Raw genomic sequence first — 13,946 nt, 5'->3', positions numbered from 1 at the left:
GTATAAAATAGATACACTTCTAAAAGAACAGATCATGTAACTAGATGCATTATATAAACTATTTACTACAGCATCTCAGAGTATTCTGAAGACACACTTTGTATTACCCTTTTTGACCCTCTGATGAGACTTGAGACCCAAACATGAGTTCAGCATGGCATAAAGACGAGACCACTATCTGAGATGTTGAGGTCTGGATTCATTGTTACTCACTCAAACACATAAGAGAACAAATAGCTGGTAGCTATGAAAACAGTTGTGCTTTACCTATGCTGTAACAAGGACAAGTAATATTTCCTTCCTAATAAATTTTCCTTTTGCAATTTTTTTTCTCATTCTCAGCCAATTATGCTATACAACTTGGAAAGGCAAGGACAATCGAAAGGAAAGGTACAAAATCTCAGAATGAGAAGCCCTGGACCATCAGAAAGTAAAGAAACATTCAATGTGGGTTTAGGCTCATTTTCACACAAAATATTATCCTAAAACTGGCACTTTTCCTTTCCTTTTATATTTGTATACAATGTAAACAATGCGTGCTCCTTGGCAAGGATTTCTTGTGTTCATAGAATCATAGAATAGTTAGGGTTGGAAAGGACCTCAAGATCATCTAGTTCCAACCCCCCTGCCATGGGCAGGGACACCTCACACTAAACCTTCCCACACAAGGCTTCATCCAGCCTAGCCTTGAACACTGCCAGGGATGGAGCACTCACAGCCTCCCTGGGCAACCGATTCCAGTGCCTCACCACCCTAACAGAAAAGAAGTTCCTCCTTATATCCAATTTAAACTTTCCCTGTTTAAGTTTTAACCCGTTACCCCTTGTCCTGTCACTACAGTCCCTGAAGAAGAGTCCCTCCCCAGCATCCCTATGGGCCCCCTTCAGGTACTTGAAGGCTGCTATGAGGTCTCCACGCAGCCTTCTCTTCTCCAGGCTGAACAGCCCCAACTTCCTCAGCCTGTCTTCATACGGGAGGTGCTCCAGTCCCCTGATCATCCTCGTGGCCTCCTCTGGACTTGTTCCAGCAGTTCCTTGTCCTTTTTATGTTGAGGACACCAGAACTGCACACAATGCTCCAGGTGAGGTCTCACAAGAGCAGAGTAGAGGGGCAGGATCACCTCCTTCTACCTGCTGGTCACGCAGCTTTTGATGCAGCCCAGGATACGGTTGGCTTTCTGGGCTGCGAGCGTGCACTGCCGGCTCATGTTCATTTTCTCATCAACCAGCACCCCCAAGTCCTTCTCTGCAGGGCCGCTCTGAATCTCTTCTTTGCCCAGTCTGTAGCTGTGCCTGGGATTGCTCCGACCCAGGTGTAGGACCTTGCACTTGGCATGGTTGAACTTCATAAGGTTGGCATCAGCCCACCTCACAAGCGTGTCAAGGTCCCTCTGGATGGCATCCCTTCCCTCCAGCATATCAACCGGACCACACAGCTTGGTGTCATCAGCAAACTTGCTGAGGGCGCACTCAATCCCACTGTCCGTGTCAGCAATGAAGATGTTAAACAAGACCGGTCCCAACACCGATCCCTGAGGGACACCACTCATTACCGGCCTCCAGCCGGACATCGAGCCATTGACCACAACTCTTTGTGTGTGGCCATCCAGCCAGTTCTTTATCCACCGAGTGGTCCATCCATCAAATTGATTATCTCCCAATTTAGAGAGAAGGATATTGTGTGGGACAGTGTCGAATGCTTTGCACAAGTCCAGGTAGATGATATCAACTGCTTTACCCTTGTCCATCAATTCTGTAGCCCCATCATAGAAGGCCACCAAATTGGTCAGGCAGGATTTCCCCTTAGTGAAGCCATGCTGGCTGTCACCAAGCACCTTGTTGTTTTTCATGTGCGTTAGCATGCTGTGCAGGAGAATGTGCTCCAAGATTTTACCAGGCACAGAGGTGAGACTGACTGGTCTGTAATTCCCCGGGTCTTCCATTTTCCCCTTCTTGAAAATGGGGTTATATTTCCCCTTTTCCAGTCATCGGGAACTTCACCTGACTGCCATGATTTTTCAAATATGATGGCCAGTGGCTTAGCAACTTCATTCGCCAGCTCCTTCAGGACCCATCTATGGATTCCATCAGGTCCCACGGACTTGTGCGCTGTTGTTTCTTCATGATGTCAAATCACCTTCCCATCCTGCGTGCCCAGGAACCCAGCTCCATGCTCAGTCGCATTCCTTCCCACAAATGCCTGGGCAAATGCCTGGAGAGTTTCATCACCTCCCATCTGGAAACTGCTCCCATAGCTCCCTCCACCCAGGCCCTGCGCCCCACCCCTCCCCCCCCCCCCCAACATTCTGATTTTAGAGATTATATCCCAGAGATTTTCAGTCATGTTATCATTCAGGCATCGAGGTCCTTGAACATGGAAAAGCTGACCAGTTCATTAGAATAAGGATATGATTATATGGGTGTAGTTCTTTAAAATCAGTTAATACTGTAAAATATTTAATTTACAAATGAACTTGGATACCATGATAATATTACAGTACTGTCCTGGGTTTAGCACTAGCAGTAATTCTTATCCTTCTTAATGGCTGGTGCAACACTGTGTTTTTGATTTTTGGCCTGGGAACAGAGCTGATAGCGCCCATGTTTTTAGTTATTGCTCAAATGTTTGGTCTGGCCAAGGACTTTCTGAGCTTCATGCTCTGCCAGGGAGGAGGGAAGGCCAGGAGGAAGCAGAGACAGGACACCTGACTCAAACTAGCCAAAGAGGTACTCCATACCACAGCATGTCATGCCCAGGATGTACTGGAAGTTACCCGGAAGGGCTAGGGACTGCAGGGCTGGACGAGATATTGGTCGGTGCTCAGCTGGGGAGAGTGGGGCGAGTTATTGGTCGGCTGATGTTGAGCTGTTGTATTCTCCTCCTCTTGTTATTTCCTTCATCATTATTATTATTGGTGGTAGTGATTTGTGTGATACCTTAGTTACTAAACTGTTCTTATCTCAACCCGTGGGAGTTGCATTCTTTTCGATTCTCCTCTCTGTCCCTCCGGGAGTAGAGGGAGGGAAAGAAGCGGGGGGAGTGAGAGAGTGACTGTGATTTATGGATGACTTTTGTTTAAACCATGACAATATTATGACTTTTATTTTCATTAATCTCCCCATGTTACATTAGGGAAATTTTGGTCTGCCAGTGCGTCCATGAATGCACTGAATGGAAAACCCAAGTTATGATCTTCTACCCCTCTCCTCACCCCCTTCTCGGCAGTCGTCCCCCTCCCCCCCCAACAAATCCTTAGTTAGCACCATGAATTTTCAAGAAAACAAGAATGGGTTTTAGTAGTGTAAAAAATGGGTGTTTTCAGCTACAGATACTAACTCTGGAAGGTCATTCACTTCAATGCAGTCCAGTTCAGAATGAGGCAAAATGGATGTTCCCAGTTAACTAGCATGTAATATCTTACATTCAATATAAATCCAGTGACTGTCATTATCAGTTTTCACATGGCAAACAATGTTTTCTTTAATGAAAAGACAGAGCAGAGAGGCCAAGAAACTCTAGTGGCCATGGAAACCCTGAAATCTAAGGAAATCTTTTATATCACCACATATATTTTTATTGCAATAGTTTATGGTCAATATGGATATTGCATTTTTTTTTTAAATAACAATGTCTACAAAATAATTCTACAGTAATATGCCAAACAATTTATTCTTATCTTTAGTTTAACTCTATGGGACATTTTATCCTCATCCTCAGTGACATACTGAAACATCAGAGGTCAGAAATAATTCAATATTTTCCCCATTTTACAGGGAACACATAAAGGATGATAGTCAAGCACAAGTTGAATAGGTAGCATTGGGGAAAGTTTCCTGTAAAATTAAAATATCAACATAATTGAAACCTTTAGCTGTCACTTCAAAGCATTAGTACAAAGAACTGTGTTTGGCTGATCATGCTAGATTACCCCTGGTGCCATTCAGCTGATACACAGACTGTTTATTAGCTTGATATCAGATTACATATAAAGGAAATTTCAATTAAATAAGATTAAACGTTATAACTGCCTTATCAAAAGAAAATTCAGTCAATGGCAAGAAAAACTTAATTTCCCTCTATTAATTTCATATGAAATTAACTGCAGTTTGCCATTCCAAACTGAGAAACATCCTATACTAAATCTGCCTCTGGGAACTATTAATTATTAATATTAGCCTCTGAATGACCACAGTTAAACTACAACTTTGTTTTGCACTTGTATGAATAGATGCCTTATAATTTAATATTTAAAAAGAAGAGTCACAAATGGTAGAGATAACTGGTGATGCAAATACCCAACGGCAAAAAAAATCTGTCCTAATAGCAGTTCAATAAAGTAATGTGCTATTCTTAATAAAAAAAAAAAGAAGACACCAGAATTTCCAGTTCTATCATTAATGTGTTGATCATTTAGTTAACATAACCATACGTATAATCTACTCCTTATTTATGTAATGTAAACCACAAAAATCTCCAGTTCAGAAATATATTTCCTATATATTGTGACCTCTTACCCCTCTGGTAACAGGTCTGCATTAAGCATAATTCAGGAATATATGAAAGATAGCATGGTCTTCCTGAGATAGCATGATATGTTGAGATTTACAGTAAACAAAAATGTATTCAGGAATCTTTTATATCATATTCTGACCATACAAATCCATGCATCTGCTACCCTAATTAGAAGTCTTCTGCAGCTGTGGCAAAGCTAAATCTGAGATACTAATCTGCTTATAAGAAAGGTCATGGGGAATTTCAACTAAGGCACAAAAGGTGAAGAAGTATCAACCTCTGCAACAAATACAGAATTTGTAAAGAAAAAAAATATCACTCTCCTTTTTAAAATCTTTTGTTATTCATCCATTCCAGAATTCAGTAGCTCAGGGAAACAGATAACAGATTAGAAGGCAGCTCGCTTTATACTGAGAAGCAGTTTTCATCATAGTTCACATTACAGCATGCTTAGAATTCAATAATATTTCTAATTTATTATAAAAGTTTAAAGTATACAATATCAATAGTATTTAATGTAGTGGTAGTAATATTTAATGGGTTTGGATATTTATGTTTTCCCCAGTTTTTCCTTAATACTGACAGATCAGAATCATGCAAGCTCATTGAAGAAGAAAAATAACCATGCTGCTCAAATAAGATTTCAGACAACCACAAGTACCAATTCAGAAGTGATTCAACTCAAACTGTAAATGCACTTCTCTAGAATCAATCTACATTTACCAATATGACAGTGGAGATGACTGTAAGTTTCAGAAAAAAAATCCCTTGAAAACCCTTGAAAATCTATTTTTAAAAGGAGAAACCTGGGATACAATACCATAATATATTCCCATATGAAAAAAAAAATTTCCTGGAGCATTTGAAAGCACTGACGTATTTGTTTTGATAAATATGGTCCAGAATGGAGTTTAGATAGCCACTGAGGAAAAAAGGGATCTTCCGCAGACCCACTGCCTTAACCTCTGTGCACCTTGGAGCACAGAGACAGGCTGTCAACTTCAAGAGTCTTGGTCCAGTGTGCTGTACAGCTGACTTTCTGGGCTGCAAGCACACGCTGCTGGGTCATGTTCAATCTTTCATACAGCAGGATCCCCAGGTTCTTCTCCACAGGGCTACGCTCAATCCATTAAGCCCCTGGTCTGTGTTGACACTGGGCATTGATCTGACACAGGTGCAGGACCTTGCACTTGGCCTCGTTGAACCTTGTGAGGCTCACATTGAATTATTTATAAAAAAAAAACCAAACCCCAAGCCCTGGTTCTTAATGTATTTGTAAAAGCTCTTAAAAAAGCTAAACATCAATCTACTTCTCAAGTAAGGCATAAACTGTGTGCAGATCACTATCAAGGAGCACAGTAGCTAACAGAAAAAAATAAATAATAATTTCTGCCAGTTTCAGTTAGGTTTATACATGCATTAACTGTAGACAAAGCTACAACACAATTTTCCACAGAGATATTTTTAGGACCTAACTGTATTTTTTATTTTGAAAGTTTGTACTATCAAATGATAAAATCAGAATAAATCCTACTCAAAATTGCTTCTCTCAATATTAAAATATTTTTCCAACTGACTTCTACCAGAATCTGAATTATTTTCTTTACAAAATGATGGTGGCAATGACAGTTGAAAATAAAACAAAAAACAGGTATGTTCAAATTCTCTGAATCAGATAGCTGCAGCTTCTTTCTTATACTCCTACAGACTGGTTTGGAAACTAAACATAAATTAGGAACAAATGCATTCATCATATGCAAATCAAATACTGGAAAATATACCCACCCATAAATACTTATTGAACCAACTGAAATTACTGTATCTCCATCTTTATCTTCTCTTTCTAATTAATACAAAAAAATGGAACTATCTAAACAATGCCATATGGTAAAAATGAAAAGTGAGAATTCTTCAAAATTAAATGGAGATGAAATGATTACATTCTTCTGTATATATTCAACCACTCTTTTTATTACTTTTAATAACATCTTTTCATGCAGCTTTTTTCTTCTTTTTTTCATTTAAGCCCACTCATTTCTGCTCTTTAAACAGAACAAAGAGCAAAGAACAAATGATATCTTGATGCCTGGGGAGATGAAAATGTGGATCAAATAATCACTCATATGCATTACACATTCTAACTCTGACAAATTTTCACGTTAGATTTCTAACTATTGAAACACCACAGCACACAGGAAAATAGAAAAGAGCGAGCAGATTAGGTGTTGCACTGGCTTCAGTACTGAAAGGCTAAGTCAATATATTACTCAAACAGCAATTTCAGAAAGCTAGTATAGATTTAGGTAGAATTTTAGAATATAAAGGCTAAGTATAGCTAGTATACTTAGTATACATAGTATACTATAGGTACACTATAGTATGCTGTATAGGTATATAGGTAAGATTTAGGTAGAATTTTAAAATATGAAGGCTAAGTATAGCTAGTATACTTAGTATATACTAGTATAGGGTCTACGACTAAAAAGTGGCATTAAAAATAACTTTCTTAGACTGATGAGCAGCCTTTAGTTTCACATTAACAAGAAGTCAAACACACGTGGTACTAAATTACAGCCACCTAAACTACTAAAAAACATATGAGGATTCTGAAAACAATCTGCAAAAGAAGAAACAGAATACTACAGAAAAGCAAAAGCATGAAACAAAACAATTCTGTTTTGCTGCAGCCTACATAATAGAAACTATTTCTAATTACATATTACTCATCCTTCTTAACATTAATCAAAGTAACCAAAGCCTATGAACTTTAAACAAAATAAAAAACATTCCACTGCTTAGTCCATCTTTACCTGAGACCACTTTCAGTTGATGAAGTTTCTGACAAAAAAAAAAGTTTATTGTTCTTTCAAAAAATAACTATTATTTTAACACAATGTTAAATCTTCTTCCTACTGCAAACTGATTTCTTCCATTCTAATCTACCTGCTCTTAACATTAAATGTACAAACTACTAATTTGTCTTACCTGACCTAAAAAGGAGGAAACAAGGCCTCCCAAATTCCTTGCTAGATCACACAGTCACACAGCTGCACCTTCAGTGCCTGGGTAAGAAGGGGCTGAATCTCCAGTAGGGTTCTGAGTTCTGAACGCCTGAAGCTTGCTTATACAGCATGAAACAGTTTGATTTTTCCCTGCTAGCCTGTCATTTCCTTGTCTTGTGCATCTGCAGCACAGCACCAAGAGTGTTGTTCCCACCATTGTGCAACAGGCTCAAAATACCCAGCAAGTAACAGATGCTTGGCACTTCTGTGGCAGACAGCATTTCCAGACAAATGCATCCCTAGCCACCCCTTCTCCGGAAGCCAAGAAATCACGGATAAATGCTCAGACACCTCAAGCAGGGGAACAGACCTACAAAAATGTGTATGCTAATCCCACTGAAGTGCAGTTTAGCCTTTGGTAAAATTCAGTTTAAAAATTCAAGACTGACTTTGTTTTTTTGGTAAGCATTTGCCAATTAACCTGTATTAGCAATTCAAAAAACCTCTCACTCAGAAGTCCGTCAAAAATTTCTGCTAAAATCATCTATTTTAGCAGAAATTTTAGATTGTTGCCCTGATTCAGAAATTTTCATTATATTTACCTATCAGATTCAGAAGAATTAGCTCATAAATATAATAAACATATATTATGGCCAACCACATAAAACTGGAAATAATCCTGAATATCCCAGAAAGTAAGTCTGATAAAATAATAATGGAAATGCATATTTTGATTTATTAACCTGTGAGTTTCATAAAAGTAAGCCATTTTCCTGAAGTCACTCTTTGCTTGATTGGTTGCACTTCAAAATTGTAGATTTTGTCAGGAGAGGTCTACTAAAAATTTTGTTTCTCCCATTAAGGAAAGTGGTAGCTCTCTCTGATAACCTCATATGACAATCTCTGATAAGAATAAACAAACTTTGTGAAGATTTTGAAAGTTAAAAAGTAAACACGGTGAAAGAACCCTTTCCCTACTTGTACTACAGAATGTTTAACCCAGGCTGTGTGCATTGGCAGGTCTATGGTGCCCTTCTATGATGGCGTTACAGAACTGATGGACAAGGGTAAAGCAGTTGATGTCATCTACCTGGACTTGTGCAAAGCATTTGACACTGTCCCACACAACATCCTTGTCTCTAAATTGGAGAGATATCAATTTGATGGATGGACCAGTCGGTGGATAAAGAACTGGCTGGATGGCCGCACACAAAGAGTTGTGGTCAACGGCTCAATGTCCGGCTGGAGGCCGGTAACGAGTGGTGTCCCACAGGGATCGGTGTTGGGACCGGTCTTGTTTAACATCTTCATTGCTGACATGGACAGTGGGATTGAGTGCGCCCTCAGCAAGTTTGCCGATGACACCAAGCTGTGTGGTCTGGTCGATACGCTGGAGGGAAGGAATGCCTTCCAGAGGGACCTTGACATGCTTGTGAGGTGGGCTAATACCAACCTTATGAAGTTCAACCATGCCAAGTGCAAGGTCCTACACCTGGGTCGGAGCAATCCCAGGCACAGCTACAGACTGGGCAAAGAAGAGATTCACAGAGGCCCTGCGGAGAAGGACTTGGGGGTGCTGGTTGATGAGAAAATGAACATGAGCCGGCAGTGTGCGCTCGCAGCCCAGAAAGCCAACCGTATCCTGGGCTGCATCAAAAGTAGCGTGACCAACAAGTCGAAGGAGGTGATCCTGCCCCTCTACTCTGCTCTTGTGAGACCTCACCTGGAGTATTGTGTACAGTTCTGGTGTCCTCAACATAAAAAGGACATGGAACTGTTGGAACAAGTCCAGAGGAGGGCCACGAGGATGATCAGGGGACTGGAGCACCTCCCGAATGAAGATAGGCTGAGAAAGTTGGGGCTGTTCAGCCTGGAGAAGAGAAGGCTGCGTGGAGACCTCATAGCAGCCTCCCAGTATCTGAAGGGGGCCCATAGGGATGCTGGGGAGGGACTCTTCATCAAGGAAGTTTAGATTGGATATAAGGAGGAAATTCTTTCCTGTTAGGGTGGTAAGGCACTGGAATGGGTTGCCCAGGGAAGCTGTAAGTGCTCCATCCCTGTCAGTGTTCAAGGCTAGGTTGGATGAAGCCTTGTGTGGGATGGTTTAGTGTGAGGTGTCCCTGCCCATGGCAGGGGGGTTGGAACTAGATGATCTTAAGGTCCTTTCCAACCCTAACTATTCTATGATTCTATAATTCTATGATTAAACAGATCAGACTATAGCTCTGTTTCCCAACTTGCGATCTGCATGACATTTGTATTTAGCATTCTAACTGAAAGCAATGACGCAATCAAATCTTCATATGGTAAGACACTGCTACATATATCTTCTCTGTGAAATATATTCTCTGAATCACTATTAGCTTTTTCAACATACCTTAAGAATAGCTGGTCCTATTCACTGCTAAAAACGAGTGCGCCTTTCAGAGCTACACTGAAGCCACATTTTGATCTACAGCTATTAGAACAGTACTAGCCCACACAGACATGCAGAGATACCTTCTTCCCAGAATTGAACAAAAAAAGGGGGGGAGAAGAAGGGAAAGTATTTCTCAAAAAATACTTTTTTTGTAAAATTATTTATATTTTGGAGGCATTGCTCTACCATTTAACAAATAAATACCTTACTCTTCCTCAGTAATTACAGTTATTAACTAAGACATGCAACAATACATCTCTAATAAGTTTTAGCTGTTTGGCAATTATTTTTCCCTCTAGTTTTAACTTATAAGAACACAGGAGTTCTAAACAGGCACTTTTGATTTAACACCGATCTGACAGTTACAGAAATTATTAGGCATTAGAGCATTTATGTGGCTTGTGTAAATCCCTAATGCTGTGACTTGCTCTGACTTTTTATGTTATTTTCTCGGCAAACAGAGCCAGGCTCTGAAACCTATGACACAATGCTGGGACCTTAATCCTATTTTTTGCCATGGTGCTTATAATGCTTTTCTGGGATTTCCCAAAAGGAATATTCCATAGTTTTATATTGTGTGTTTTAGGGTATTTTTTTTTTTTGTTCTTTTCAGTCCTTCTTTTATATCATGATCCTGCATAAGTTTTCAAATTAACTTGCATTTCCAAATATTTTTCGAAATTTTGCAAACAGAATAAGATTACTATTCCATTTAAGCTTCCTTTGAGACAAGGGGGGGGGGGTGTGCAAAATTACAAAATGGAATATGTAAACCTTTAGAATCAGTTTTACGTAATGTGAAGTTTGATGGCTTTGTAACGGTAGCAGTGGGAAAATTACTGAAGTGCATGATACATAAAAAAAAAATAGAGTACAGCGGGAGAACATACTGAGAATTCTTGTACAAGATAAATCGTTATAGTTGACATAGTTTTAAGAAAAACAGTCTAGAAGAACAGGATGCAAGGGTAAGGAGTATCTGGGAATGGCAGGTGTCCAGGATGGACTACAGTTAAACCAACCGATAAATAGGAGGACAGGAGGATTATGATGTCTGTGGTGCTAATGAACCAATTAAGCTGGTATAAGCATCAAAGGCTGCCAGAAGTGATGAAGATTGTTGGAAGAAGTAAACGACCCTCAGAGACCACCACCACAATTCTGTACGCAGGTGGGGAACTTTCTGGAAAATGATGTAATGTATGTATGTCCAGGGACTATATAAGGATGGCTTGTGTATCAATAGGAGAGACACACGTTAGGAGGAGCTATCCCCCATGTCTCCCGGCGCCTCAATAAAGAATACCTGCTTGTCAGCTTGAAAACTTTGTGGGCAAGTTTGTTCCTGGAGTTTTCTCTGAATCAGTTTGGCACCACAGATGGGACCCTCTCTGCTCAGCTGCAGGACCTGCTGAGGACAGGGCTCCCTAGGGCCCTCGGGAATTTTTCCTGGAGGGACCCCTCGACTCATTCGGATCACTGCGGAAGCAGACAAGGACCATCTTCATAAAAGGTATTTTTTTCTTTTGTCTGTAAAGTGCAGGGGGTATCTTGCATAAAGACTAAATTGGTAATTGGGTATTGGTAATTGGTAATTGGGTTGGTTTGGTAAGCGTACACAAGGTTTGGAAGCCTTCTATAAATCGAGATAGGAAATCTCGTAGGTAAAGGCGTATACCCAGCTGCTAGCAATCGTTTGGTATACACCCACTAGAAGCAGGGGGCTTCTTGTGGTTTGGGTCCTACAAGACGCAGGGGGTGTCTTGTGGAAATGGTTTTGGATCCTGTTGGTATTTGATTTATTTTGTGGCTTGTTACATTAAGGATTTTGGTCTTGTGATTTTGGTATCAGTGACAGACTATTATAACTAAGCAGGGGGTATCTTGTGGTTTGGGTCATACAAGATGCAGGGGGTGTCTTGTGGAAATGGTTTTGGGTCCAGTGTGCTATCAACAGCCCATAAGGGATTTGATTAGTGATGCTGTCAGAGTGGGTCCCTGAACAGGTTAGTCGAATCACCCTCCGATACAGTGGGCTGTCCAGTACGGTTCCCACAGAGGGACACAGACGGGCTGGTCAGACATAAGGGTCTTGTCCTTCTTGGGACACTGACAGGCTGGTCAAATATAAAGGGTTCAAGGAAACCCTCCTATTAATGTTACAATATGGCCTGAGCCGTAGCGGTTAGGAAGTATTGCTTTTGATTCTACTGGTATTCATCTTATTTTGTGACATGTTACAGTAAAGATTTTGGTCTTGTGATTTGGTATTGGTGACAGGATGTTATAACGGTGTTATTAGTTGTCGTTTGATTGAATTTTAGTCTCTGTCTCAAGTGTTGTAACTATGTGGAGTGTGTCTGTGGGATCCCGTGCGTGTGTGTGAATGTGAGATTGATAACGGAAAATCAGCAGAGTGAAGAGATCTTGAAAAAGAGTCCTTTAGGGTGCATTTTGGCACAGTAGAAAGAATTTGGAGGGTCTCCTGGGGGCTCAGGAAATAAGAAAATACTGGTGAAATACTGTAACTGATGGTGGCCTTTGTATACTTTGGAAGATCAGGAAAAATGGCCTAAAAATGGAACTCTGAACTGTAATACATTGTTATAATTAATGTTGTTTTGAGGAGGCAAGGAAAATGGGATGAATTAATGTATGCAGACATGTTTTTCACTTTAAGAAACCACCCAGAGTAACAGACTGAATGCAAAAGTAATACAGCTCTGCCAGATCCCATAACTTTGGCTTTGGAAAAGGACAGGGAAAACTGAAAGTTGAGATGGAGAGATGCTGTTCAGCCTGTGATACTGGGGATTTTTAAAGTTAAAAAACAGTAATCACGAAGATAGGCTGGAAAATTATGTATCATAAATACCTTGAAGAGTAGCACCCTCTGCATCTGTCCTATCAGATACTGATAAGGAGGAGGAGATTGCTGTCACTGGCAACAAGCAGCAGATCCACATTCAGATTTAAGAAAGGGTTAAACCAGAAGTGCTGTTGCAGAGGCAGGCATCTGTAACCACTGGAGAGTAGGGTGAGCAACTCTGAGGAAAAAAAAGGGAAAAACCAAGGGGGAAAGGATGGGAGCTAGAACAGCCCAAAGCACAGGAGGAGGCATGTCAGGCAGAGGTGGGGGAGTGGGCTCTTCTGTGAAAGTGGATCCGTGTGCGTGCTATGGGGAGTTTGGATGTTGGAAGTGAGACTGCCTGGGGGGGGCGGGGGCGAGGCGCAGTGCCATGGGGTGGCTCTGGTGACTGAACTGGAACTAGACTGACAGGGAGCTGGGGAATATACCCTACCAGATCCACTGGTTAAATTAAAACTAGGGATTAGAAGAAATAAAGTGGAATTTTAGTGGATACAGGAGCAACTTATTTGGTCTTAAATCAGAGAGAAAAGAATTCGTTACAGATGTGGGAGCTACTGGCCACCAAGAAAAAGAAGAAAAAAAAAAAGAAAAAAAAAAAAAAAGAAGAGAGGCATTCTTTCTGAACCCTTTAAAGTACAAATTGGGGAAAAAAAATAGCAATGCCTAAATTTTTATGCATGCCAAATTCTCTAAAATCTTTAGAAGAAAACCTTAATCAGATATATCTGGGAGTATGGGCATCTGAAGTTCCAGGCAAGGTGAAAAATGCTTTGCCTGTTAAAGTGGAAATAAAAAAGGGAGGGGCTTGCCCAATTAGAATAAAACAATATCCCTTAAAATTAGAAGATCAAAGGGAATCAAAAAAATCATTGATAAATTTTCAAATATAGATTATTAATTGAATTTGAATTGGAATATAATACTCCTATCTGGACAGTAAAGAAATATGATGGGAAAAGTTGCAGATTGGTTGAAGATCACAGGGCAATCAACAAAATTGCAGAGGATACTCGTCCAGTAGTAGCTAATTCGTATGACTTATTGACTAAATTGAGTAATAATCAGAAATGGTTTGCCATCCTGGATTTAAAGGATGCTTTCTTTTGCTTACCATTGGCCAAAGAAAGCCAAATTTACTTGC

General features: G+C 40.3%; 1 protein-coding gene across 6 annotated transcripts in view; it reads right to left on the bottom strand.

Moving 5' to 3' along the window:
- The window catches only part of FER (FER tyrosine kinase), a 184,599-nt gene that overhangs the window by 36,334 nt on the left and 134,319 nt on the right, over positions 1–13,946 (bottom strand). For 2 of the 6 annotated variants that reach the window (XM_065661408.1, XM_065661409.1), the window contains one exon: positions 4,421–6,598. The exons of the other annotated variants lie outside the window; for them this stretch is intronic. Coding sequence is in view for 1 of the 2 variants with exons in the window: in XM_065661409.1 (XP_065517481.1) it covers positions 6,544–6,598 (55 nt within the window). In the remaining variant the exon portion in view is untranslated. Of the gene's footprint in view, positions 1–4,420; positions 6,599–13,946 lie in introns of those variants that run through there. 6 annotated transcript variants of the gene reach the window in all.

Source organism: Lathamus discolor, chromosome Z (genome assembly GCF_037157495.1).
Source record: "Lathamus discolor isolate bLatDis1 chromosome Z, bLatDis1.hap1, whole genome shotgun sequence".
NCBI classification, from domain to species: domain Eukaryota; kingdom Metazoa; phylum Chordata; class Aves; order Psittaciformes; family Psittacidae; genus Lathamus; species Lathamus discolor.
Note: the sequence above shows the minus strand (reverse complement) of the source record. Positions and strands in the feature narration are given on the sequence as shown.